The sequence below is a fragment of the Rosa rugosa genome, chromosome 4 (assembly GCF_958449725.1).
Source record: "Rosa rugosa chromosome 4, drRosRugo1.1, whole genome shotgun sequence".
In the NCBI taxonomy this organism is placed as follows: Eukaryota; Viridiplantae; Streptophyta; class Magnoliopsida; order Rosales; family Rosaceae; genus Rosa; species Rosa rugosa.
This window is the reverse complement of record NC_084823.1, coordinates 29,235,638-29,262,990: the sequence shown is the minus strand read 5'-3', so window position 1 is coordinate 29,262,990 and position 27,353 is coordinate 29,235,638. Positions and strand designations below refer to the sequence as shown.

Genomic DNA, 27,353 nt, shown 5'->3' with positions numbered 1-27,353 from the left:
AAAGTATTGGTTGATAACTTGATTGTTTTACATAGTTAAGAAGGACATAAAGAGGTTTAACCCTACTGAGTGAAAGCTCATCAGGTGCCTTACGAGATACGACACATTTATTGAGAGAACTAAGAGAGACATTGCTTATATTTACAAGACTCGAAAAAGGATTGCAAAAGATTAAGAGCAGATAGATCACGACGTTATTTCTCTTTGTAATTGGTTTTTGTTATTTCAAATGTTTTATTTTCGACGATTTCTAAAATGGTATTGTGTGGTTCTCATTTCATTTTATATTTCTACGCTCACACCTCAGATTCAGCTTTTGATAAGTAATATCACCAACAACAGGTTTGGGGGCGTGACAGTATTGCACCCTATTCACACACCAAAACACTCCAGTAGCAACATACTTGTGCTTATTACCAACTGCCGATACCCAGTTGTTTTAGTAAAATGTGCAATATGTTGATTCAGTAGAAACAAGTGCACCAACAATATAATATCAACAACTAGAAACAGTTTACCCCGTTTACAGCAACATTAGAAAGAAAGCATTCAAGATTTTGATTCTTTCAAACAAAATGCCCTCTATATCAACATCCAACTGAATTTCAAAACATCGATAGATTCTTTGAGAAACTAAACCTTCTTTGCTTTATCTCCATTGTTTCTCATGAAAGTCAATTGTGGCAGAGGAGACCTTCTTGCTGTTACTTACCTTATCAATAACATGTAATTTTCTGGGTAAATAAAATATGGTCATCTTCTTCAAATTCTGAGCATGCTCGAGAATAAACCTTGCCAATTGCCATGCATTGTTACCATTTGAAAGTTCTATTGTTACCTCCTTAAGCTGGTTTACAAAATCCAGGTTTTGGGATTTCCAGTATTTCCCATTAAATCCGCATGCCTGGAAAGGGAAGAAGCAAAATCAATTAGACTTATTTTATAAAGGATAAAAATGATCAACCAAGTATCAAGAAACATGTTATTCCCAGAACTGCAAAACCAACCTAGATAAATCAATTATAAATTCTGCAGAGGGTCATACATTACTATAAAAACAACAATGTAAGATATAAAAAATTCAATTCTAACAAGGCAACTTTGACCAAAATCAATATGCTCCTCATTCTACTCTCTTTGCATATGTGTATGGTGTGTGAATGAGAGAACGGAAATATATACATTCAACTCACTTTCGGTTCGAGGAAGAATACGGAAGGGTCAGACTTTATGTCCAAAGTATTCAAATTTGACATTCCTCTCATAAGAGAGACCATTGCTGGGACTAGAGCGTTATTCAGGTTCGCAATATTTATACGCAAGTAAGAAGTATCAAAGATAGGTGCAGCCATGGAACCTTCCCTGAACAAAGCCTGCAATATTATAAAGGCAAACTATTATATTGGGAAAAGTACAAGCACTCAAAAAACCCTACAACAAAAACCAGTTACATTGAGCTAACCTATTTCCAAAACCATAAATAGCCCTTGATCAGTCAATAGCATTATAGGAAAATCAATGCCATCACTAGATTTTAAAGAATATAGAAGGTATAAAATCGTATATTAGCTACCCTGTTATGCATTCCATAGGCTCATGGACAAGGTTTATTTGTACGTTGTAAAATGCTTCAAAAGGATTGTACAGCAGTTATAAATATAATCAGCAAAATTCCTAATTCCAAAATAATCTTGCTTCTGCTAAAGGAGAATATATGTTTGCTGAGTACATTGCATACCTTAATGGTCTTGTCACTTAGAATAAGTGCTTTAACCCTGCAAATACTGCAAAGGAACTCGAATGCGTTGTGAAAGTCACAGACACAGATTGACTTGGCCTCCAGAAAAATCTCAGCCTTTTCTAAACATAATAATTTCTCCAGTTTTGGATGACTCACCAAATCCCCAACCCACTTCAAATATTTTAGATTTGGAGCACAAATATGTAATGATCTGCTGCCTGGGTTAAAGAATTTCCACTTTATATGTATAATTTCAAGTTTCTCACCTGAGATGTTAAGACAGCAGAGGTCGGAACAGGCCACAAAAGTAAATGATTCCAAAGATGAGTTCTCAATGGTTAAATTATCCGTGCTAACCATTAAGAGCTTTATTTCCTTAATGCATTTGCAGGAACTTGAGATCCATTTGGAAAACTCCTCATCTATTCTAACGTAGCTCAAGTTCAAGCGTTGGAGATTATTGGGACAAGGAAAGGATGGAACTTTGAAAATCTCCTCCATTTTCACCAATAGTGACCTCAAAGATCCACAACGAAATATGGAAGACGGCAATCCTACCATATTCCCCTTGGATCGCATAGTCAACTGAAGATCAAGCACTTCAACACTGCACCTTGCTGCATTATCAATCCACGTCATGACTTGGAATACCTTGCAGGAGAGGCTTGCCGGTAAACTCAAATCAATACCAAAATGATGTATCTTATTATTCCCACGACGACGCAAGAACTGATCGAAACAATTCATCTTGTTTGATTTGCGCTGCATGTTACCAAAATGCGCGTCAAAGCAGAATGATGGAGTTGAGAGATAAAACTCATAGCATCTCTTTGACACGGCACCTACACGAGTGAGATCTCTTAAATCCACCATTGAGAGTATATGATGAGCAATTTCATCCGGAAGAGTACTGAATCTATCTCTTATAGTATCATGACACACTCCTTGATCTTGAGAACTTGCAGTTGCCAATAACTTATGCTTGTTTTCCATTCTACTTGGTTTCTGTTTGTATTGTTAAGATCACCTTACACCTACAAGCATTGGATTATGGACATGAAAAGCAAAACTATGCAACTGTATAGGCTATATATAACTATTGTACGTTATCTCTTGTCTAGATAAAAACGTCAACTTTGAACTGGGTCATTGGGTTTCTTTGAGAGATTTTCAGCTATTTTATATCAAATTCAATATTAAAGACTCCAAAAAAGCGCATTTTCTGTTGGCTAATCAAACCAGAAAATACAAAGGTTAAGGCTTTTCTCTCAATACAATTCAAAATCTTACCGATTTACCAACAAATAAATAATTGTAAAACCAAATTCCAGAAAATCAAACCAAATAACCGACGCTAGAAGTAGGAGAGGAACTTACCCAAAGTCTATGCAACTGGGAATTTGAAGCCTGCAGCACAGAAAAGAAGGTTTGCTTATATTTCTGGGAAACCCTAGTCGGATTCAGAATCAAACACTGAGCCAAAAGGAAAAAGAGCGCCACTTCATCTTTCATTTGGGCCTCAATCCCGCTAAAATGAAAACAAGCAGTTGCTTTTTAATTTTTATTCTCCCCCAAAAAAAAAAAAAAACCCGCAACGACGTCGTTTTGGTTTTTTATTTTTTATTTTATTTATTATTATTTTTTAATTGAAAGCTCAAATAGTCTGAGAGAGAGTTGGAGCTGTTTCGAGCGACTTCGATTAGCCCTCGCTTCGCTTCACCGGCTTGGCCTCCGCCGCCGTTCAAGGAACTTCCGCTGCAGGAAAGCTCAGCGCGGTTAGTTCAATTTACTGTTTATGGGTTATACATGGCTGCATTGTTCTGATTACAAACCACTATATATATATAATCTAGCTCAGGATCAAAATGGTTCTTATTTTGGTGTGCTTAAGTTGAGGATTTGCATATACTAGTTGTTCAATCCTATACGTATGATTGTATCTTAATCACCTCGATGGAAGATATGCAAGCCATGAACTTATATGTTCATTAAATCGCCTTCTATCGCTTGTGGATGGATCATGGATAGTTTAAGCTTGTTGTGCAGCTGTGGTTTAATTGTGTTGAAACTTGAAATGTATTAGGTGTCCTTTATGTTACTATACACTACTGTTGCGGGTATGGTCAATGTGATCGATGATACCTTAAATTGTATGCCATGGACGGATTCAATGCTGCTCATTAGCCATTAGAAGCTAAGTTGAGGACTTGCGTAATCGTCGCAAGGTTGGATACATGGTAGTTGAGAATGTGAGATGGAACCTAACAGTTAAGATGGAAGTGTTGTGTTTATGTACGTGCGTGTGCTTGGAAAGGCTTTTATCTAATGAATGCGGAGTCTGCTTTGAAATCATCCGCCTTGCACCCACCCTCCGAGTATGCTTCTGTCTAGGAGTTGGCTTTGTGACTGCATGGTTTTATGTGAGGAGTTTATAAATCTCATCCCATCAGTGTCTAGTGAAGTTTGTAGCTAATGCGTAAGAGGAGAAAAGAAGAAGAATAGCACCTGAACTCGAACTCAACGCGGATAAGGATTCTAATCAAACTTGTTCTTTGAGAAGTCCTGTGAGTTTTTGTCCAAGGTCTATACTTCCCTGTTGTGGTTTATCAACTTATGTTTCTTTTTACTTATCAGCCTCATGTGAAGTGATGTTACTATCAATAGTCAAATCCATTTTCCCCTCAAACTTTTGCATAACAAAGCAACTCAACAGTTGTTCTGAACTTAAACAATTTATGAGATCCTTTGTCACTCTGACCTATGTCAATCCTCAAAAGAGATGGATATTTGTGCACTAAGCTCAGTGTCATCGTTTTTTTTTTCTTTTCCTTTTTCAATTAATAAAATATTGTTTTGTGCATATAGTATATGTGGGCTTGTCTTTGCTGTTTACTAAAGTTTAGCCAAGAGTATTGAGCAGAAATACATTCCTCAGGGGTCCATTAAGTTTGCAAAGTTATATAGTAATAGGAAGTGGGTACTAATATTGAATCATTTTTAGTTTTGTTTGTGCAGAGAATCTGCCTGCAAACCTACTGTCACCTTGCATGATGAAATATATTGATCTGGACAGTTTTGTTTCAATAATGGAACTGAGAATATGAATAATTTGTTTGGTCTTTTCTTATAATAATATAGGCAGAATGAAGGATAACTTCTAGTTTTAGTAATACGGAATATTGTGTTGGGTATGAAAACCCTTTTTGTCTTTCCATGTTGATAGGTTGAGGTTTACTACTCGAGAGTACAATGTGGATATATATGGTTTCTCATATTCCTATCCTGTTTTGCTCTTGGTGACTGGGGACATATTATTTTTGGCTGGACAGAGGTCCTGGAATAATAAACCTTCTTCAACGCACTCGAGTTAAATGTTTAGTAGCTTAAATGTGTTGTAGTAAAGCTCTAGAGAGTCTAGATAGTTCTATTGTTTTGGTCATCAATAACCATATAACTAACCATTGGACTAAAGTCTTGTGATTGTCATCAACCTTGGAAAATGTATATCTTGCAGTTACTTTCTTTATATTTTTCTGACTATTATTGACACAAAAATGTATATCTTGCAGTCACACTTTCTTTATGTTTAAGAGGGATGGGAGGCGCTGCCATCACTACCGAACCTGACTCTTCCAACTCCACGCTTCCGCTGCCTTCTCAGAAAAATGACGGCCAATCAGAGAATGTCAAAGAAGAAGAAGAAGAAGAGAAAGGTGAGTGTGGGTTTTGCTTATTCATGAAAGCAGGTCCATGTGGAGAGAGATTCACAGCTTGGGAACAGTGCGTTAAAGAGTCTGAGAAGAACAAGGATTATGCTGCTGCAAAGTGTGTTGAGGTCTTCAAAACTTTGGATGAGTGTATGAAGGAGAATCAAGATTACTATGATTTTTTCTTGAAGGCCGAGAAAGCAGAATTGGAGAAGGAAGAGGATTTGATGAGTCAGAGCTCAGAGCACAAAGCCAGTTCAATTGGGGATTATACTGACAAGCAAGAAGGTTAGCCAGTCCGGTGCTTCTTGATTTTGCATCAACAATAGGAAAGGGTATTGCTGGGATGGGGCGGTATTTAGATTCTCATTCATTTTTAGTTGCTGTTCTTGCTGAGATGAACTGTTATTAGTGACCACTATTGGTTTTTCTTAAAGAATTTCCCCTAGGGATCAGTATACAAAGTTATCAAATGCTAACAAAGGCAGAAATACTTGTTTAAGGCGCCAATAAGTCTGATATGTCAGTTCACCATTGAAAAGTAAGATATATGAATATAGTGCTCCATGTGAAGTCATTCTAGCTAGTACTTGAAGAATGTTTTCTTCATCCAATCTCTGCATTCCTCTTTAGTCCCTGAAGGATGAGCACCCATGCAAATACTTTCCATTTCCTTTCACTGACAACTGGTCCTCCAGATTTAAGGCCCAGATGTTTAATAATATCCGTTCCCCTGAGTAATGGCTTTACATCCCAGACTTTGTCAAGACATAGATCATCAATTATGGCGCTTTGGACTTTTCTAAACAAAGCTGTTCGATCCTCTAATGTGAGGTTCTTGTTCAAAGGATCTTCTGAACAACACAGCAGCAATGCAACTGTCCAAACATCTTTAATTTCTCGTAGAAGAAATCCCATCAGTACTCTGAGTTGTGATTTTTTTGAAGTAGCAGAAAGATCATCAACATACTCTCTGGTTCCCAAATCATCTTCAGCGAGGAGTTGCACGCCACATCCACTGGATCCAAAGTGCGGAAGCAAAGGCAAGAACTTTTCCACTGCATTGTGTATCTTTATAACAGTTTCTGCATCGCTGACTTTACTCTTAAGTGAGTATCTGAAAATGAAATTCACTACAGGAATCTCTTCTACTCTCTCATCTTTGTACGTGGTCGTCCTAAGTGGGAGGAACATAGCAGCATAAAAGGAGATCCTTCTCTGTTCATCAGTAAATGTAGACGGCCCAATTACCCCAATAAGGTTACATATAGACTCCAAGTAGGTGACACAAGCCCTGTCTGATGGCGGCTCACACTGAGGATGAAGACGGAACACATACCAAAACCAATTGAAGTCGCACAGTAAAGTCATAGCTTGGACAGGTTGGTCTCCAGATATCATGAGATCAATTTCAGCTCCAATTCGCTCTCTGCTAACTTTAGCTGAAGGAGCTGCCTTCACTTCATCACTGGCAGCAGCTTCCTTTAGCTGTTCAACTAGTGTGAATCTATACCTTGTGCCAATACGAATAGCTCGCAGACCATGCACTGGATCTTCCATAATAGTTTCCCTTGGTGACAAAGGAGTCGCAATATTCCCGAATTTTAGATCTTTGATGCCTCTGTTGGTCCAATCTTCAACTGATTTGGTATTGATATTGTAGAACAAACTATTGATCGTTAGATCCCTTCTCATTGCATCCTGTTCCGGTGTGCCATATTTTTGCATGGTAGGAAATCGGCAACTGCTCCCAGAAGCTTATCACGGACCCATCCACCTGCGACACGAAGCTCTGTCTTCAGTTTATAATGGTCAAGCGTTCCCGGCAACATTTTGAAGATCTTTCGTTCAGTTTCATCGAGTTCAACCATGTCCCTCACTTGTAGGGTCGGCGTAGACATCACGGATGGCAGATCCAGGAATTTGAGGTTCCAAACTCAATGTAAAAGAAAAGAAAAATATTTGTGTGGGAAGAACCGAACAGCACCCTATGCTATAATTTTAGTTCGAGCCACTAAGTGACTATGCTACAGAGCCCGCCATCTTACAGGCTTAGGATTCGGCAATTACAATCCTTACAGGCCTAGGATTCCTAATCACGATAGGTTACTGTTACCATAAGCGAGCTGGAACATAATTTTAGCCACATGTAAACAATTCTTTTCTTCTTTTTTTTCCTTCGTAAGGTCACCGTAAAATTAGACTCAAATTTTGGATATTGAAAATAAATGCATTTACGACAATGAGGGTTTTAGATTATACAGTAAATTCTTGAACAAGATGCAGACTCTTGCTGGGGAGTATAAATGTATAATAATAGAGTAAAGGGTGAGAAAACTAAGAGGTAGAATCAAGAATGTGAAGGAACTCGAGAATCTAGATTAACAGCACACCAAAGATAAGCAAGTAAATTAGAAAAGGACAGTACAGAAAACAATAAATATCTTAGCAAAATTAAATACTTTCCTAATTATCCTCATCCCCATATAATTATCTTCCACAGTAAGGAAAAGACATTCTTTTAAGTGGTCAGTTGGATCATTCTGACGCTGAAAATTCTTACATGAGCAACAGACAATGTTTGCAACTGTTAAGACTTTTCAGAGTAGCAACATCATGAATATATAGAGAATCGAGATATATTTGACATATCCAAAGTTATTACGGGCAGGAGTTGAAAGATTCCACATCATACTAAACAACATAGCATATGTAGATGATGGTTCAAATAGTTTACTCGATAAGGCCATCTGCCAGCACTTAAACCTAATACACCTAATGCCTAAGGAACCAGCATTAAAGGAAAAATACAAAAATAAAAGAACATAAAACCAGCCAACCAGCTGAGAGTTGTTCACAGTAGTTCTTCATATTTGAGAGAGAGAAGAGCAAAGCTCACTCAAAAACTCAAGAGACAAGGAAAGCATATTTCATCTTCGTCCTGGACGCCTTGCACCTCCTAGTCTTTACAAAAGATTGAGACTGAAGCGCCAAAACCACCTTACTTACTTCCCCTCTTGCTCTTGGACCCACACTTTCTAGAGCTTTGTTTGCCTGCTCTTGATTTAGAGTTAGTAGTAGTAGGTGGGGCATTAGAGGCAGGGTGAATAGGCACGTGAGGTCCAGGAACCAAAGCAGGGAACCCAACAGCAGGAGTTCCAAGAGCACAGCAGACTCCTGCTTGGTACCAGAAACACCACGGCCATATGCATTGCCCATCTGTAGACTAAGTCGCAAAGCATGGTTCTCGGCATAGCAGCACTGAAGCAAACGCCCCAGCCTCCTGCATTCGCCTTCCAAATACTTGCTCTTCATCTCCAGATCTGTGACATACATTTTTCTCCTCTCCCTTGATTTCATCGCTGCATCCTTATTTCTCAACTGCCTGGAATGATGGCAAACCACATCCACTGATATCAGATCATATCGTAAATATAACTAAATTATCTAATACATTCCAACTAAATTCAAATTCTTTTGCATTTAGATCATTCGGAGAGCCTGTTTACTCTCAAAACTCATCCCGCTTAGTTTTATGTTTCATCATCCTTTTACTTGCTCAATTACCAAAATATGACAACAAGGATGAGTGCAAGGCCCAATTTTATTTTTGACACATAAGTTAAGATTGTAATCCAATACTTCACCACTGAAAAGGAAGAACTTGAAAAGCATAATCATCACAATAATCCCCTTCTTTTTATGTTTCATTCTCCTTTGATTTCTCCAAGTTCCAAAGCATAAAAATCAGGAAATAAGTTCAGTTTCCAGATAAACTAAACTTGTAAACCAATACTACAGCAATAAAAATGAAAAACTATCATCACAATATTCACAGAACACACCAAACTTCAAAAGAAACCATCAAATCGAGTATTCTAATCGAATCAATATCATATCATTACAGAGATAACTGAGATTATAATCTCTGAATCTGATTACTCCTATTTGAGGACATATAATCATACATTTAGAACCAAAAATAAAAATAAAAAAGTCAATTCCTCCGTGAATCACCAAGGCAAATCCCCACTTTAACCATTTTGAATATATAGCCACACTAATAAATTAATTAAAAATATCAAATTCTGGCATATTTAACAAATAATCGTATTATATTCAAGCATTCTCCTCGATTTCAATAATCGATTTAGGATTAAGGATTAATATGAACAAGTTAACAGTACCTTCTCCTTTTCTTGGAGACAGGATCGTCAGCGTCTGCGTCAGCATCCGTATCATTGTTGAGCGGCGATCCATCGGTTTTCTCCTTCTCCGACTCAGCGCAGCCGTTTGAATTCGAATCCACGTCGGCCGGAGATTCCGTCGACGGCGAGTCCACGAGTACATCCGCCAAAAAATTCTCATAGTACTCCTTAGGCGGCTCCTCCGAAGCCTCCACCTTGCTGACGTCGTCGTCTTTCATCAGCATGTCCTCAACCTCGCCGATCCACGTGTCAATCGATCCCGTCTCCGGGTTGTCCGGAGCATCCTCCACCGTCGATGACGACGACGAAGAAGGCGAAGCCCCAGTCGCCGCCGTGACGGCCGGGTTCTCCAACTCCTGCAACAAATCTAACCCCTTCGCATCGTCGAATACGAAATCCCAATCAATCTCTCCGATCACGTCAACGCCGCTGTCCAAAAATTCAAGGCCTCCGTCGAATTCCATAAGCTATTTACAAAACCCTAATTCTAACCGGTGGTGACATTTTGGGCGAGAATATATATATATATAGCAGAGAGGCCAGAATAGTCTTGTTTTGGAAACGCGTGGTGTCTGTGTCATACTCCGACTCTTTCTGTGCTCCTTCCTCGGTAAGAAAACAAACGCTGGGTGGTCACGTGTGATGACTTTTTATTATTTACTGTTATATATTCTCTGCCAGATTGGATTTGAGGCGATGTTGTCATTGAACCAATGGGATTGTGCCAGCAAGGTAGTAACAAACTCTCTTTGCCTGACACGTGCGACGCGTTCATTACCAGGAATTTTGTTTCCTTCTTTTTTCTTGTCGTCAATCTTTCATTTTAGGATCCTTCATTTTATTTGTTGTTTGTTGACCAAAAAATCTTTCATTTCATTTATTTTTTTAAATTCGGTGAGGTGCCCCTCACAGACTTGAAGCCCACGCAACAAACCTGCATTCACCGGTGGGAGCGGTGTGGGGCGATGCGGATTAAGGCTGAAACTGGAACCGCATCACTTGTATCGGATTGCCCATTTTGCAAACCGCAACCGCATTTTAAATGTGTTAAACTAATTAATCTGGTTATCACATTTTTCGGTGCGGTGCAATTCGGTTTCGGGTTGAACCCGGTTATTGTTTTTACTCTTTTAAGTCCATAAAATGAGGGACAAATTTTTACTCTTTCACTTTTAAGCCTCATTTGATTCTATCCAAGTATCCAACATCCCAAAAATTGAAAAAAGTAAAATAAAACAAAGTTAGAAATTATCGAAATTGTTGAAAACTGAAAAAGAATGAAAAAAAAAAAATAGTAAACCTAATTGCTGGGTCAATTTAGGGTTTAGGAGGTCGCGAGAGAGGCGAGAGAGAATAGACTGAATAGTGACTGAAGAGAAAGGTCGTGTTATTAGGTAACCCTAATTGCTGATCAGGTGCACTCAAGCCTACATAAGTTTGGAGTTGTAACCAATAAGAAAATTAATATAAAAACAAAATAAATAAAAAAGTGGGGAGGTGCGGTTTAAACTAGGTGTGTTAGGACCCGAAACCACAACCGCATCATATTCATGTGGGGCGGTGCGGTTTGAGAGAGAAGTGGCACCGCTTTGTTTTGGTGCGGTTTCTAACCCGTTTTTTCTTGTGCGAAACGGTGCGGTACCGTATTTGCGGTGCATTATGCCCACTCCTAATTCACATCATGCGATAATAAAGCAGAGTAGTAAACAACCCTTCAGCACACAATAAGAATAAGAAAAAAAATATTCATTTATCCAAAATTGAGTTACAGTAATCCCACTTATCCAAACATCTTATGAGATTACCCACTTACGCAATAGATTACATATTTTTTTTTTCCCTTAATACCCAATTAATTTTTTTTTAAATTTTTAATTTTTATTTTTGGAACAATTGTGCTCTCTCTCTCTCTCTCTCAGTTAGAGAAAGAAGTCATTGGAGACTTCGCGAGAATCCAATGAGCGGAGTCCGGAGACCTGCCGCCTGAATCCAGTGACTGGAGATCGGAGACCTGCTGCCGGAGATTGAAATCCGGCGTCCGGTATTATTGCCCCTAATAATACATAATAAACTTTATTGCCCTCAATAAAAATTTATTGGGTTTTATTGGAGGGTAATAAAAGTCTCCGGCAACCTCCGGACCAGTGATCGGAGTTTGGAGTCCCCTTTTTTTGCCCCTCAATAATATCTAATAAGCTTTTATTACCCCCCAATAAAAACCAGTAAACTTTCATTGCCCCTAAATAAAAATTATTGGGTTTTATTGGGGGGGTAATAAAAGTCTCCGGCAACCTCTCCGTTGACCTATAAGATCTCTGACGATCTCCGGCAACCTCCGACCGGTGACTGGACTCCGACGACCGATGACCGGAGTCCGATGAAGTCTCCACTGATTTTTTAATTATTCGGAGGGTGAACTTGTCTTTTTTACATTTAAATGGGATAAATTGGCACAAATCTTTTAGTGGAGTAAGTGGGCATTTGGTCAAGAGCCCTAAGAATAAATACGGGGATAGAGGGTCAAACCTCTCCCTAGTGACACAAGGCATCTTCCATTAATTATAAAAGAGTACCAAAAAGTAGAAATACATGTCATAATCAAATCAATCCATTGCGCCTCAAAACCCAATTTACTTATAATAATATGTAAAAAACACCACTCCCAACTGCCATACACCTTACTGATATCAAGCTCATGGGAGAGAAAGCCCACTTTTTCACGCCATAAATTATGGATATAATGAGCAAGTTCAGTAGCCACCATGAATTATTAGATATTAACCTTCCTAGCACTCTGCTGATAAAAAATAATACTTGGGAGGAAAACCTTGAGCCTATTAGCCAGAACTTTGGAAGCAATCTTGTAAATTACATTTCACAAAGAAATAGGCCTAAATTGTGACAAATCTTCATGCTCCTTACACTTCAGAATAAGCACCACATGAGTAATATTAAAATTAGAAGGAGCATCCCTTGTGTTTAAAAAGTGTATAACTGCACTACCAACCTCTGGACCAACCAAATCGCAATATTGCTAATAAAAATATGGCCACATAGCATCAGGACCCGGAGCTTTAGAATGATGCATCTGGAACAAAGCTGTTTTGTGAGATCCCAAGTTTTGAAGTTGCTCGAATTTTATTTTTGAAGTGAGAAGTGAAAAGTAGAGGTTGCCACGAGTTCGCGGTATTTTTTGGATTCCCGAGCTATTTTTAATGATTTTGTCAAGTTTAGGTGGAAATCATTAGGTGGTGACGTGGCGCATTACCATTGGTAGATATGTCTTGCGCAAGATCATATTGACATTTGTCTAGTGGTGACATTATGTTTTTGTGTGCTTGACAAGTGGCATAAGCTTGTTGATGTTTGATTAAGAAGTTGACAAGTGGCACCAAACCAACCATTCATGTCTTGACACGTGACAGATCTTTGCCTATAAATAGAAAGTCAACCAACCTATAGTGTTCATACCATTTTCCAAGAGAGCTTCTCTCTCTAGCTTTCTCTCTCTAAAGTTCGGCGGATCCAATAAGAGATTAGGATCTTAAAAAGGGTCTAACTAATTGTATCCAACAAATATCTTTCTACATCTAATAAAATATTTTGTCCAATATTACCTTTATTTTCATACCCAACAAGTGTTTTTTATTTTCTCCCAATCCATCTCCACTCAACCTCACTTACCGCAACAAATTATAAGTTTTCCCCCTTAACCTTAATATTACTCATTTTGTTCCTTAATACCCAATTAATTTGTTGTTATTTATTTTTTGTTTATTTTTTAGTCCATTTTGCCCTTTCTCCCTTTGTCACATAGAGAGAGAGAGAGAGAGAGAGAGAGAGAAGTCATTGTACCGGCTGCCAGATATCCTCAGAGAAGTCGTTGGAGATCTCATAGGGCACCAAGACTATTATTGCCCCCTAATAAAACCCAATAAAGTTTCTTTTAATTGGAGACAATAAAAGTTTACGGGGGGAAAGGGACTAATCTCCTTAAAATTAGAAATGAGAGAGAGAGAGAGAGAGAGTGTGTGTGTGTGTGTGTGTGTGTGTGGAAGAGAGACAAGTCATTGTACCGGCCGCCGGATATCCTCAGAGAAGTCGTTGGAGATCTCATAGGTCACCAAGACTATTATTGGAGCCTAATAAAACCCAATAAAAGTTTCTTTTATTTGGAGACAATAAAAGTTTCTTATTTGGAGACAATAAAAGTTTACGGGGGAAAGGGACTAATCTCCCTAAAAATATTAGACAAATAAAACTTTGATTGAAGAGAAAATGAGAAGATTACATCAATTCAAAACCTTTCATTGGAGGGCAATAAAATTTTATAGGGTTTTATTGGGGGCCAATAAACGTTTATTGGGGGTCAATAAAACCAATATAATTTGGGCATTTGGAAGAGGGACTAATCTCCCTAAAATTAGACACATAAGACTTTGACTAAGGAAGAAGATCGATGAGGAAATTACTTCAAATCAAAATCTTTTATTGGGGACAATAAACTTTTTATTGACCCTCAATAAAAGAACTTTATTGGAAAAAAAAAAATAGAAAGCAATGCACCTTAAATTGAACTAGCTACTAGCCAGAGTTTTGTTACTTCAATCAAATCAATAACAAATATACATCTCAATGGTGATCAAAGTTAACTCTTCAGATAACAACACATTTCCTTGTAACTAAACTACGATGCTTCCTATTTCAAAAAAAAAAAAAAAAACTATGATACTTCCAGGTGATCGAACGGCCAATCGACCAGAATCTTTTCACAGAGGTGGTTGTGGCTCAAATCCAAGTGACCGATATAAAAAGCCGAGAATCTGAGGTTATGCCGAAGATGAGGTTGTCAGCGACGTTGAGAATGGTGAGCCAATGTCAGATGGGAGCGGTCCGGTGAGCTTGTTTCTGATGAGGTTGAGGATCCGGAGGAAAGACAAGTTGGAGATGCACTGGGGAATCTCGTCGGAGATGCTCTTCCAGTTGGCGATGGTGATGCTGGAGAGGCGTGTCGGGCGGCAAATGGCCGGAGAGATCGTCCCGGTCATGTAGCTGGTTCTTTTTGCACGTTCGAAAATCGGGTCCTCGTATTCTCCCCGGAGATTTATGTCGGCAACACAGTGGGTCTCCTGGTCGTACTTGATACTGTACCATTTATGGCAATAGTTGGCGTCAGGAGTCGTCTATTGTGGTGAACAAAGATAGAGGAGAGAGAGATCGAGGTGAGAGTGAGAGGAAGGAGAGATCTGAGAGTGGCACATCATAATTTGATAATTTATCTGAGCCAATATATTCTTTTAACACTTGAATGGGATAAGTGAGAATTTGAAATTGTTGGTGGGATAACTGATAAACTTTTTTGTAAAATTTGGGCATTGGGTCAAGGCCACATCAAAATAAGGGTAAAGTTGGTACACAAAATATTTACTGGTACTGTTAAGCTATTTGTTGGGTATATTTAGTTGGGACCCTTGTAAAAATGGATGGGCCAATTTTTACAACTTCTAATCTGTAGGTACAATACTTGTACATGTCATGTTGGCATTCCCATACAAAGCTATGACAAAGCCCATTTACTGATCTCAGAGAATCTCAGGTAAATGCATCTCATGTATAAGCATGGGATTGCAACATGTGTAGCAATCCCCGAGTCAGTAGTCCGATTTTGGGAAGTAGGTTTTTGGGTTTTATGTTATTGCATTTTTAAAGATATTTCCAACTGAAAAAAAAAAAATCGTGGTATTGAAGTCCTAGGCATTTTAGGATTTGTCTATTCCTAATTGATTACCTTTAAGATTTGTTGGATATCTTGTATTGAAAGTTCATTTCCTAATAAGAGTCTAATTAGGGTAGAAACTTGGTGATTTGAGGATTTGCATTGGTCTCTCATATATTCAGAAAAAATACACGGTCTGACTGTGTGGCTATGAACGCAAGAACGTTCTGGACGTCTTGCTTGTTTACTTAAGATTGAGTCATCACAAGAGTCAAAACACTTGGTCCATGTATAAGTGTTCTTGGTCATTTGTCCATATGCATAAATTCTCTTGAGATCAGTAGAGAAGCTGTGAAGAAAGAAGAGCGATAATTGGCGATCGTTCAAGTGAAGAAGGAGTTCAAGATTGAAGACAAGCTTCTTGTTAGTTTTGTCTAGCGAGTGTAGCAAATTGAGTGCTACTTGAGTTTTGTAAAGAACATATCATTCGTTATAAGTTAATTGTTCTTTTTGGGTTCTCAAGAGTAAGAGCCCCGCATTGTTTTTAATCTCATATTTGAGGTTTTCACTGGTTAACCAAAAATCTGGTGTTCTGTGTGAAATTTTTGGTTTCTGTCCAGTAAGGATTGAAACGTACCTATCAATCCCCATTTTCCAGAAAAACATTTCATCCAAGTATTTTCACTTGGCATCAGAGCAGGTTCTAAAGATTTTTAGTTGATCCGTGGTCAAGGATGGAACGTGAACGTGACAGAGCCTCTAGTTCTATAAATTGCCCGCCTTTGTTTGATGGCGAATTCTATTCACAATGGAAGATTATGATGAAGGCTTTTCTCTATTCTCAGGACGAAAACATGTGGAATATAGTTGAGAATGGATGAGAACACCCAACCAAGGCAGAAGACTCAAAGAAAGTAGAAGAGTCATCTGCAAGTGTTCATAAGTCTAGGAAGGAATGGACAGAAGAGGAAGTTCATGACAGAAATTGTGACTTTAAGGCACGAAATTCACTATTCACAACCTTGTCCAAGAAGGAGAGGATGAGAATTAGCCACTGTGACACAGCCAAACAAGCTTGGGATCTTCTTCAGGTTACTTATGAGGGGAACAAGAAGGTTAGAGGTCAGTGAAGGAGTTATGTCCTAAAACAATCATTTTGATATAATTATTATTGTAATTAATATTAATCAAAAGGGCAAGTTTATTGTTCATTGCTTATATTTGATATTTGATTGAACAAGGTCCAAGGAATATGAGTTAAAGAGAAAGTAATATAAAGAGTTAGATGTATGAGACCTTTATTCTTTTACACTCTTATCCTAAAAGGTTCCTAGTCATAGGATTATCATTTGGACATTGATAATCCGGAAAGACTAGCACATACTATGTATGCTCAATATGGAGGATGATATGTCTCTTGTCATTCGTGTAGAGACACTAATACAAGTATGTGGGTGCTCTTATCTTAAAGAGTACACTGAACGCGATCACTAGAGTTCTTGTATGGAGTTTTACTTACATGTCAAACTTGAACTCTAAATTGCAATAATACAAATTAGTCATTTGACCTGAGACACCATGGTTGTCTTATGAGTGAGTGGATTAGCTCTTGATGATGCAATAATATTATATCCCTTAATGGATATGATTGATGCATTCATTGGTGTAATCAATTCGGTCATAGAGACATGTGAGTCTACAATAAGGAATCTCTAACCTTAAGTAAATAAGGTGTATGTTCAAAGATGTGATTCAAAAGTCTTTGGCCAAAGCATTGAATGAGATTAAAAAGGAGTTTCTAATCACATTCTCAGAATCACATAAGAAAGGAAATCAGATTAGGGGGTTGACATATAAATTCCATACCCCAATGATGTGATTTAGAACATCATGTTAGAGAATGACCGTATTGTATTGTAATTCCAATTGAATAGGTTATTCTACATTAACTAGGGTAGTCATGATATGTTGCAAGACGTCACTCATGACTTGTGAAGTCCTCGAGGATTGATAAACATTTATGATCCTAATAACAAGGGAGAATCAAAATGGAGTTTTGATTCGTAAACGAAATAGAATGGTTCTATAAACTTCACTGCCTTGTTAATTAGAACCTAAGAGATCGCACACCATATAAGTGGATCCTTGAGATAGTATATGAAGAAGATTTAACAAGAGTTGGTTATGACCAAATAATTAATTGGATTAATATTTGGACATAATTAGGTTTTTCGGGTAAAACCGAACCTATTGGGCTAAACGATTGTCGGGTTTTGGTGTGGACTTGGGGTTCACTAAGTGAGACTTGAATGAAAGCCCAAGACACATTTTTAGTGCCCAATAGCATGTATAGACCAGCCAACATATTGGCTTTGTGAAAGTCAATATTTCACTTTTAGTAGTTGGAGTTATTTCCTATTATATAAAGGTGAAAAAATGGACAAAGACAAGGGATAAGAAAGGGGGAAGAGTTTCTTCACACAATCATCTTTTAGTTGAAAAGAGAGAGTTCTCCCTTTGTCCATTTTGCACAAGTTGGTGTTATAACAAGGAAGGGAAAACACTTCCATACTTCTTCCTTTCCTTTCATCTTCCTTCATCTCTTCATTCACTTGGTGAAGATCCTTAGAGACCACATCCTTTTGTGGCTCTACTTGCAACATCAAGGAGGAGTCTACAAGCACAACAAGGAGTATAAGAAGGAGTTCTTAATCCGAGGTGCTTCAAGGTGGAGGAAACACGCACAAGGAGAGATCAAGGAGAGGAACTTTGGTGGTTCACTTGGATCGGATTGAGATCACGCTCCAAGGGTGAGTAGAGCATAAACTCCCTCTTTGTTCTTCCTTACTAAGCATGCTATGTTTATATACATATCATAATAAGCCAAGATCATGGGTTACAGGAATTAATGGGTTTTATGTTTAGTTAGTAGTTTAATGGTTAAACTAATTCCGCACTAATTAAAAAGTTTTGAAATCCATCCATTCCTTCAATTGGTTTCAGAGCCATTGGCTTAATTTTGATATGTTATAAACATGGCTAAGTATGTTGGTTGATGTGATTTTCTTAAGCCTAGAGTAATATGTAATTTAGATCATAAAATTTGTCTTATCATAAAAGTTATGAAGCATGTGATGTAAGGTAGATTTTTTGATAGCTAGAAAAAGTTTCTAGAAATTACATGTAGGAAGTGGTTTAAGTTTTATGAAACTTTGATGCATATGAGATATGTATTAAGGGGTTCTATATGTTTCTTAATTAAAGTGTTAATCTTAGAAACATGTTGGTTAAATATGCTTTATGGCATGCATGATTTTTTGGCTTCAAAGATGAAGTAAACAAGTGTTCAAAGGAAGAACACAAAGCTGAGATATTTTTCTAGCTTTGGGACTTGTCGAAACTAGTTATGAACTAGTTGATTTTATGTTGTTTGCTTTCACTTTTTGATCTATAAATTCATGAATTGATATTTACCTAATAGTTAGTGATGACATAAAATTATTTCCATGTTTCTCTCACCAAATAGTTGGTAGAGTTAGTCATCTTTACTATTGAAAGGTGATGACTTCTATGTATGTTCAATCACCAAAAGTTGGTGAATGTGATAGAAGTCATGTCTCCCTAAATCACTCACCAAAAGTTGGTGATGTAAGATGTATGACATCATCCCCTAAATCACTCAAGGTTGGTGATGACTAACTTTGATGACTTGATAAGTCCCATCAGTCAAATAGTTTGATGATAGGAACCCTAAATCACTCAACTAATTTACTTGCATTAAATTAAAGTAATTTAGTGGTTAATTTATTTTGAATGAGTTAATTATGCTTGTTTAATTAACCTAATTCTTTTGGGTTAATTAAATGATGATTATGGACTATGGCCTAATATAATTGAGCATGAGATTGGCCGACTATTCATTTTGAATGAATGAGGTTATGTAATTAAAGTAGTTAATTAGCTTGGGTTATATAATTAATTTGATTAATTCATTTGGTTGTGTAACTAAGTAGCTAGCTTAATTTATTCAAGTTTGATTAAATTTAAGTGAGAGCTTTTATGCCCCTTATCCACTCTTGTAATCGAAGATGGAGGCACTTAAGGATGATCCAAAGAAGAAGTTTGAAGTCATCTAGCCTTGAAAGGAGTTCAAGTGCAAAGTGTAATAGCTTGGCTTAGTTGTTTAATTTTTGTAATCGTTATGCGTAATTAAAATCAACCACCCAAACATGACCTTGATCCAACATGTTGGCTCATGTTGAATCAAACTTCAAGTCCATAATCATCTTATATGACCTATTATAATTGCATAATCATTGCACTTGATCAAGTAATTTTATACTTCCCATGATTCCATTTGAAAATGTTTTTGATGAAATCAAATTGTTTTTCTGAAAACAATTAGTGGGAGTATTTTATTATAGATCAAGTATAATGAACATGTGATTGCATTAGGATCATAGCAAATGCAATGTGATTGTTATTAATAAGATTATAAAACATGAGACCTTAAAAATTCCCTCAAAGTGATATTAAGTTGAAAAACGAAGAAGGTATTATGAATACTTCTTTGTGGCCTTCCATCATTGTAATCTCCTATTAGATGTTCTTGCATGTGAATATCATTCCGAACGGAGATATTTCTTGCTAAGAGCTTTGAAGAGAGGTTATTCGACATTTGATGTTGTGAGGTAGGGGACAAATCTTGATCAATATTCTATTATGATGAGATTTAACTTTTGGTCCCTATACTTACATGAGATGATGGGTATTGCTTAACTAGAGTGAGTTGTCAATATCCTATTATGGTGAGACTTACTTACTTTAGAGGCCAAAGTTATGGATATTCACATTTGATGTGATTGGATAAGAGTGTTTCTACTGAAGAATACGGAACGGGATGTGTGTGTGGATCATGATGGAGAGAGAGAGAGAGAGAGATAACACCGCATGTATAGTGGTTCACCTTGCTCTTGAGGCAAGGCTACGTCCACTTAGATAGTTTACTATGAGTGAGGCCAAGTGACCTTTGTAGTGATACAAGTATAGGGATCATGGATCCATCCTCTCTAAGAAGGGGAGGACTTCCCTTTATAGCTAAGGGAAGTCCCACTCTATTTACATATCCTCGATGTGGGACAATAATACATATATTGCTTCTCTTGAAGCCTCTTGAAGATCATGGGAGGGTGGCCTCCCTACGAGGTACCGGCCGACCTCCACCATAGCGAGGTAGCTCAGGTGTCGGACTACCGGATGCATGTCGTAGGCGGGACTAACCATGTCGTGGGGCCCACCTATGAGGTCGTTGCTTATGCATGCTTGGCGGTATGTGATATAGGTGGTATCAACAAGTCCCCCAAGTCCCCGAGTAAGAGGCGCTTCTTGGTTGGGGAGTTTAAATGTGATGCCGCCAAGTATGAGTGATGACCTCGTTGAACGCCATACACATACTAGTCCCCCAACTCCGTAAGTAAGAAGGGACTCTACGGGTATGTTGGTGCCCCGGGGCCCTCATCAAGCTAGTACCTGCAAATAAGATGAGTGCACAAAGCATATTGATTGCGCTAGGGCAATCGAAGTGACATTTGAGTCAAATGCATCGAGGTGCATGAATGTTTATGTGAGATGCATGTTACACAATGTGTGTATGCACATATTATGTAATGTTTGACATACGACGTATAAGTCGAAAATGTATGTGTTATGATAGTATAACGAAGTGCATATGATGCATAGATGTGTGATGAACACGATGACACATAATGATATGTAATGTTGTATGCACGTGATACATATGTGTTAGGATCGGGAGTGTTGTTACTCGCCGAGTCCCCCAAGTCACGTAGTAAAACAGGAATTTGGATTTAGGCTACGATAGACGAAGCCGGTAAGGCTAAGAATGAAGCTCCGGTATCGAAGTAACTATTGACAATACTAGCGAGATTGGCGTGACCATGATAGTCCCCTAAGTATAGGTTAGAGGAAGGATCTCTAACTTACGTAACCCGAACATATAAGCCATAACCCGATTGTTTGGCTCATGTGTAACGGGAATGTAAGAGATGAGCTCGCTCATGTTGAATGGGTGTGAGTTTTGTCCTATGGTCTTATTAATGGGATGTAAAAGAAATTTAATTGTTGTGATCAACAATAGGTGAAAAATTTCAATATTTCCATTAATAGACCATAACACGAAAGTATGAGCGTGAAGCTCAATGATAGTCCCGGTCGGGTACTACCTCCACTTGTGATAAGTGGTATGAATAAGTCCCCCAAGTATAGAGAATGCTCGGGAGGTGAGATGACTCAAAAGCAAGGGACTGGACCTTGGCTTACCCCGCATTCGGTACCAAGTGGGGTTTTCCGAGGGCTTGAGTCTATGGTTCCCGATGGGGTAGAATGAGGATTTGGGTCTCTGATACCCGGAAGGGTAAATGAGGACTTGAGCCTCTGATGCCCGGAAGGGTAGATTGAGGACTTAGTGGTACCCGGAAGGGTAGAATGAGGACTTGAGCCTCTGATACCCGGAAGGGTAGAATGAGGACTTGAGCCTCTGATACCCGGAAGGGTCAATTGAGGACTTGAGCCTCTGATACCCGGAAGGGTAGAATGAGGACTTGAGCCTCTGGTACCCGGAAGGGTAGATTGAGGATTTGAGCATCTGGTACCCGGAAGGGCTGGTACCCGGAAGGGTAAATTGAGGACTTGAGCCTCTGATACCCGGAAGGGTAGAATGAGGACTTGGGCCTCTGATACCCGGAAGGGTAAATTGAGGACTTGAGCCTCTGGTACCCGGAAGGGTAAATGAGGACTTGATGCCTCTAGTATCCGATAGGGTAGCATGAGGGCTTGATGCCTCTGGTACCCGATGGGGTAGCATGAGGGCTTGATGCCTCTGGTACCCGATGGGGTAGCATGAGGGCTTGATGCCTCTGGTACCCGATGGGGTAGCATGAGGGCTTGATGCCTCTGGTACCCGATGGGGTAGCATGAGGGCTTGATGCCTCTGGTACCCGATGGGGTAGCATGAGGGCTTGATGCCTCTCGTACCCGTTGGGGTAGCATGAGGGCTTGTACAACTTGGCCCGGTGGGGTCACGTGAGGGCTTGAGCCTTCTTAACCCAATGAGGTTGAATGAGGGCCTGTAGGCCTCCTTTACCCGGTGGCGTGGCCCCGGGTAGAATCAGAGATTGAGCCTTGTAACCCCGTTGGGGTATCCGGTAGCTTTCGCCTCCGGTACCCGGTGGCGTGGCCCCGGGTAGAATGATGGCATTGGCCTTGTAACCCCGTTGGGGTACCTCGCCGATTGGAGAGGATTTATGTAATGATATGACCTTGACTTACCCCTTGGGGGTACTGCGCTCGGGGCGAGGATTTATGAGATGCATGTTGCATTTATTTTAGTGAGTGTCACATGTGTATATGTAGCAATTTAATTGGATTGCAATTAAATTAAAGCTTGACATTAATACATAGTCGTAATAGATATGATATCGAGACTATCACATATCGTAGGCATGCTTAGATTATAGAAACCGTTATTTGAAGCATGTAAATAATTGCATTAGCTCAAATTTAAAAGTGTAAATGAGAACTTATCTTTTACCGATTGGGGAGGTTGAAAATTGGGATTGACCCTAGTACCAAATCATGTTGGAGTGGTCCAAACATGATGCTCCATGTGATCGACAAATAATGATCAATAGCCTGCTTGACTTTGTTCGTATAAGGAGGTGCCCGGTTGAGTGAGTGTGACTTCTCAAGAATAAACAAGTGATTAGCGACTTTATCTATTTAGATTAGCTGGCTAATTTAAATATGATATGCTTGTATAATTTGTTGGCTTTTTGGATGACTATTGCATGCATCATTGAAATGGCAGAGTATAGCATTAAGATGATTAAAATAATGCATGTGTGGCCGAGTTAATTGGCTACCTCCACATTTAAACCTTTTCGCTCTTTGATGGAAGAGTAAGCAGATACATGCCTAATTAATTGCACGGTGGCGTGAATCCAACAATGGGTATAGTAAAAAGTTGTGAGTGTACGTAAGGTACATATAATTGTATATATTACTCCTTAGAAGCTGTTGATTGACAGTAGCTCATATAGGAGTTCAATTGTGTAAATAGAAGCATGTGACCTTCATTGAATTAAGGCATAGTAGATCATGCATTCAATGAAAATATGACTAGTAGGCTTAGCAGCTATGTCATTTGCAGGTATGCTTTAGTGCTTGTTAGCAAGTGATACATGAATATTGAATTTAGATAGACATGTGCAACATATATGCACGAAGTGCCATTGTCTTAAAGCATGAATATTCCCATAGGACAGAAATCATGTTGGTCACCACCATGATTATGCTATTCAACGGGTTCTATCACATAGGCACGTGTATGTATATATATATATATATATATATATATGTTCAGAGATTTGTATGGTGGAATTGCATGTGCACGTACCAAGACAAGTGTTCCCATGCTATGTGATACGTGGCATCAGCTTAGTATAATGGCAGATTATTGGTAAAGGAAAACATCACAAGTATGCATGGTAGCATGTGTGTCAATTATGATAGCCAGAACGAGTAGTACGAGTTGAAATACTTATCTTGCTGGGAGATACACATTTGAAGAAGTGTTTTGCCAGAACGAGCACACCGGGCCGGTACCCGTAAGGTGTTTATGCAGGCGACACCGGGAAGATGAACTTGGAGGCACCGGGAAGATGAACTTCGAGGCACCGGGAGATGATCGTTGAGGCACCGGGAAGATGAACTTTGAGGCACCGGGGTGGGACGAGCTACAGGGGTGGGATACCGATAGCAAGAGCTGGGAACTACTGGAGCGGATTTGCAGGTGAACTTGGAATCCAAAACTGCTGGTGCCGGAAGCTTGGAAGGTTTTTTTTTTTTTTTTTTGAACCGTCGAACAGAATGGGCTTCCAGAAATGATGTTCCCGGGACTTTAGCCTATACATGATGCCACCGGGATGTGTCGGAGATGGGATCAGATTCAATGTTTAGTCACCGAGAGTAGAAGCGACTGCCGGGATCGGTCGTTGGTATACCGGGTATCCAGAGCTTCCTTTTTTTTTTTTTTTTTGTGAACGGTACTTGGCCAAATTGAATACCGGCTTCATGAGTTTCAAATGCTGCAAGACGGGTCAGCGAGACCAAGACAGAGCACCGAGAGCAAAGGGTACCGATAAGGGCAGCTGGTAGTACCGGTGAGGGCAGGGGGTATCGGAGACAGCAGTAGCTGTGTTGCTAGCGGTACCGGAATTGTAATTGAGTTCGGGAACTGACGATGCCGGCAGGGGTCCAAACAGGATCCGGGTCTTGCCTGTCGAGCGAGTTGAGCGAAAGTGCCGGCCATGGAGATGGTTTCTCAAGCACGTATGGGTGCCCAGAGAAGATTTTTTTTTTTTTTTTTTTTGGGTACCAGAAGCACGTTGAGTTCCCGGAAACAGAGATATCAATAGGGGTATCGGTGACTTGAAGCCTGAGACTGCCGGTGAGCAAGCTGCTGAGTTCTTACCGGTGTGCATGAGACAGGAGGCTGTTCGAGGATCGTCGAGAGGTGAAGTTCCCGATGGGGTACCAGAGTTCGTGCATTTAGAAGCAGAAAGTGAAGTTACCGGGTACTGGGTGCCGGTATGGGCCTTAAGAACTTATTGACATCGGTACACGGTGATGAAGGGCTCGCGGTATGGGATGCAGGGTACCGGTACGTAGACTTACCGAGTACCAGTTGCTGTGAAGTGAAGGTGTCGCCGGGACGGTGTTGCCGGTGAGGGGTCACTGAGATAGTGGTGATGATCACCGGGGTGGGTTGGGTGTCCAAACCTTCCCGGGTGCCATGAGCAGAATCACCTTTGATGATTGAGAGAATTCAGTTGGTGAAGGTCCCGGTCGGGGAGATGGCTTACCAAGCATGCAAGGCGTAGTCTCCGAGAGGTGAAGAAAAGAAGCCACCAGTGACGAGCGATGAGGGTGCGGGGTCCTGCACGTACCCGCCTACTCATGAGTCCCGGAGAAGAGTGGAGCTTGGGAGTAGAGGGTGACTCGTGTACCGGATGGCTCAAGTACCGGATGGCTCATAGTTCCGGGTGGCTAGAGTACCGGATGGCTAGAGTACCGGATAGCTCGTTGGAGGCTTGGGGAGGGAGGTGGGGTGTCTTGCATGTATCCATGTACCCGATGACCTGTGGTACCCGTACATGACTCTTGGTTACCCATCCATGACTCTTGCTCAAGGTCGGAGGTTCATACCCAAACATAGGGACCCTCCTTCCAGCGCCAATGTTTCTACTGAAGAATACGGAACGGGATGTGTGTGTGGATCATGATGGAGAGAGAGAGAGAGAGAGATAACACCGCATGTATAGTGGTTCACCTTGCTCTTGAGGCAAGGCTACGTCCACTTAGATAGTTTACTATGAGTGAGGCCAAGTGACCTTTGTAGTGATACAAGTATAGGGATCATGGATCCATCCTCTCTAAGAAGGGGAGGACTTCCCTTTATAGCTAAGGGAAGTCCCACTCTATTTACATATCCTCGATGTGGGACAATAATACATATATTGCTTCTCTTGAAGCCTCTTGAAGATCATGGGAGGGTGGCCTCCCTACGAGGTACCGGCCGACCTCCACCATAGCGAGGTAGCTCAGGTGTCGGACTACCGGATGCATGTCGTAGGCGGGACTAACCATGTCGCGGGGCCCACCTATGAGGTCGTTGCTTATGCTTGGCGGTATGTGATATAGGTGGTATCAACAAAGAGTATCCTCTCATGAAAATTAAGTTGACTTATAGTTCTATTATGATGCGGTTGGCTTAATGGAAATGAGTCTTCCATACTCACTAAGAGTTTTAGTTTAAACTCTCGAATTCCGTGAGGGATTTGGAATTTGTCAAAATAGTGAGTGGGTACCATTTGATTCTTAAGACCCGAGTCACTTGGTTTAAAATCAATCTCACTTCTTTTATTTTATGTTATGTAGACTGCAATATGTCAGGACATCCTATTACCAAATTTCTTAACGAGAATCGTCTTGAGGGCCCAAACTTCAATGAGTGGCTCCGCAATTTGAAAATTGTATTGACATTCGATAAGATCGCTTATGTCTTACAAAATGCACCTCCTCACACTCCTTTGGCTCAAGATGCAACCGATGAGCAACGTGTTGCTTATCAAAAGCATAAGGATGGTGACACTCAAGCTAAATGTGTTATGCTTGCATCCATGAACTCACAACTTCAGAAGCAACATGAGAATATGGATAACGCCATTTCTATTTTACTCCATCTCACTGAATTGTTTGGTGAGAGAAATAGAAATGTGCGATTCACAGCTGTCAATGAGCTTGTTAAGACAAAGCATGTGAGGGGTGCTCCTGTGCATCAACATGGTCTTAAAATGATAGGCCTTATTGAGCAAATTCAAGACCTTGGATTTGCACTTGATGCAGAGCTAGCTCAAGATCTTCTTCTTTCCTCCCTAGATGATTCATTTTCTTAGTTCATAATGAACTATAATATGCAGCAAATGGATCATACTCTTCTTGATCTTCTCAATATGCTGGTAACAACTGAAAAGCAAATTAAGAAAGAGAGTGGGAGTGTGGCCATTGTCGCTTCTTCTTCCACCAAGTCCAAAGGCAAGGGCTAAGGGAAGAAGAAACAAGTGGCAAAGCCTAAAGGAGTAGTCCAAAAGAAGAAGAAGAAGGAACAAAAGGAACCAAAAGGTGTTTGTTTCTTTTGCAACAAGGATGGGCATTGGAAGAGGAATTGCAAAGCTTATCTTGCATCCTTGAAGAACCAGTCTTCAACAGTAGGTATGATCAATGTGATTGAATCAATATTTACAGTTAATAATGCTTCCACCTGGATATTTGATTCAGGTGCATCTCACCATGTTTGCACTTCGTTGCAGGACCTAGTGGGAGCAAGGAAGCTTAAAGCTGGA

The 27,353-nt window shown here is 39.7% G+C and overlaps 4 protein-coding genes across 5 annotated transcripts; 1 reads left to right on the top strand and 3 right to left on the bottom strand.

Annotated features, from left to right (window-relative positions):
• Window positions 1–492: 492 nt before the first annotated feature.
• LOC133742083 (F-box/LRR-repeat protein At3g59190-like) lies at window positions 493–3,255 on the bottom strand. 2 transcript variants are annotated; one of them, XM_062169775.1, is made up of 4 exons: window positions 3,119–3,255; window positions 1,739–2,775; window positions 1,194–1,373; window positions 493–904 (listed from the first exon to the last, which is right to left on the bottom strand). In XM_062169775.1, the coding sequence occupies exons 2-4, from the start codon at window positions 2,732–2,734 to the stop codon at window positions 650–652; spliced, it is 1,431 nt and encodes a 476-aa protein (XP_062025759.1). In that variant the 5' UTR covers window positions 2,735–2,775; window positions 3,119–3,255; the 3' UTR covers window positions 493–649. The 2 variants fall into 2 exon arrangements, with proteins under 2 accessions (XP_062025759.1, XP_062025758.1); XM_062169774.1 differs by lacking the exon at window positions 3,119–3,255 and having other exon boundaries at window positions 1,739–2,828.
• Window positions 3,256–5,311: 2,056 nt separating this feature from the next.
• LOC133742220 (tRNA nucleotidyltransferase cca2-like) lies at window positions 5,312–7,921 on the bottom strand. Its single transcript, XM_062169899.1, has one exon. It carries the CDS (start codon window positions 7,174–7,176, stop codon window positions 6,055–6,057), a length of 1,122 nt encoding a protein of 373 aa, XP_062025883.1. The 5' UTR covers window positions 7,177–7,921; the 3' UTR covers window positions 5,312–6,054.
• LOC133744614 (uncharacterized) lies at window positions 5,337–5,741 on the top strand. Its single transcript, XM_062172693.1, has one exon. The coding sequence runs from the start codon at window positions 5,337–5,339 to the stop codon at window positions 5,739–5,741; it is 405 nt and encodes a 134-aa protein (XP_062028677.1).
• Window positions 7,922–8,071: 150 nt separating the features above from the next.
• On the bottom strand, window positions 8,072–10,157 carry LOC133742221 (bZIP transcription factor 60). Its single transcript, XM_062169900.1, has 2 exons — window positions 9,636–10,157; window positions 8,072–8,833 (listed from the first exon to the last, which is right to left on the bottom strand). Exons 1-2 carry the CDS (start codon window positions 10,118–10,120, stop codon window positions 8,356–8,358), a joined length of 963 nt encoding a protein of 320 aa, XP_062025884.1. The 5' UTR covers window positions 10,121–10,157; the 3' UTR covers window positions 8,072–8,355.
• Window positions 10,158–27,353: the final 17,196 nt, after the last annotated feature.

Excerpts from the sequence above, each read along its gene's own strand:
- LOC133742083 (XM_062169775.1), bottom strand. The coding sequence starts at position 2,734 with ATGGAAAACAAGCATAAGTTATTGGCAACTGCAAGTTCTCAAGATCAA. Across the intron at positions 1,374-1,738 it reads TAAGTGACAAGACCATTAAG|GCTTTGTTCAGGGAAGGTTC; the intron begins GTATGCAATGTA and ends ATAATATTGCAG. Across the intron at positions 905-1,193 it reads TATTCTTCCTCGAACCGAAA|GCATGCGGATTTAATGGGAA; the intron begins GTGAGTTGAATG and ends TTCCCTTTCCAG.
- LOC133744614 (XM_062172693.1), top strand. The coding sequence starts at position 5,337 with ATGGGAGGCGCTGCCATCACTACCGAACCTGACTCTTCCAACTCCACG.
- LOC133742220 (XM_062169899.1), bottom strand. The coding sequence starts at position 7,176 with ATGCAAAAATATGGCACACCGGAACAGGATGCAATGAGAAGGGATCTA.
- LOC133742221 (XM_062169900.1), bottom strand. The coding sequence starts at position 10,120 with ATGGAATTCGACGGAGGCCTTGAATTTTTGGACAGCGGCGTTGACGTG. Across the intron at positions 8,834-9,635 it reads GTCTCCAAGAAAAGGAGAAG|GCAGTTGAGAAATAAGGATG; the intron begins GTACTGTTAACT and ends CCATCATTCCAG.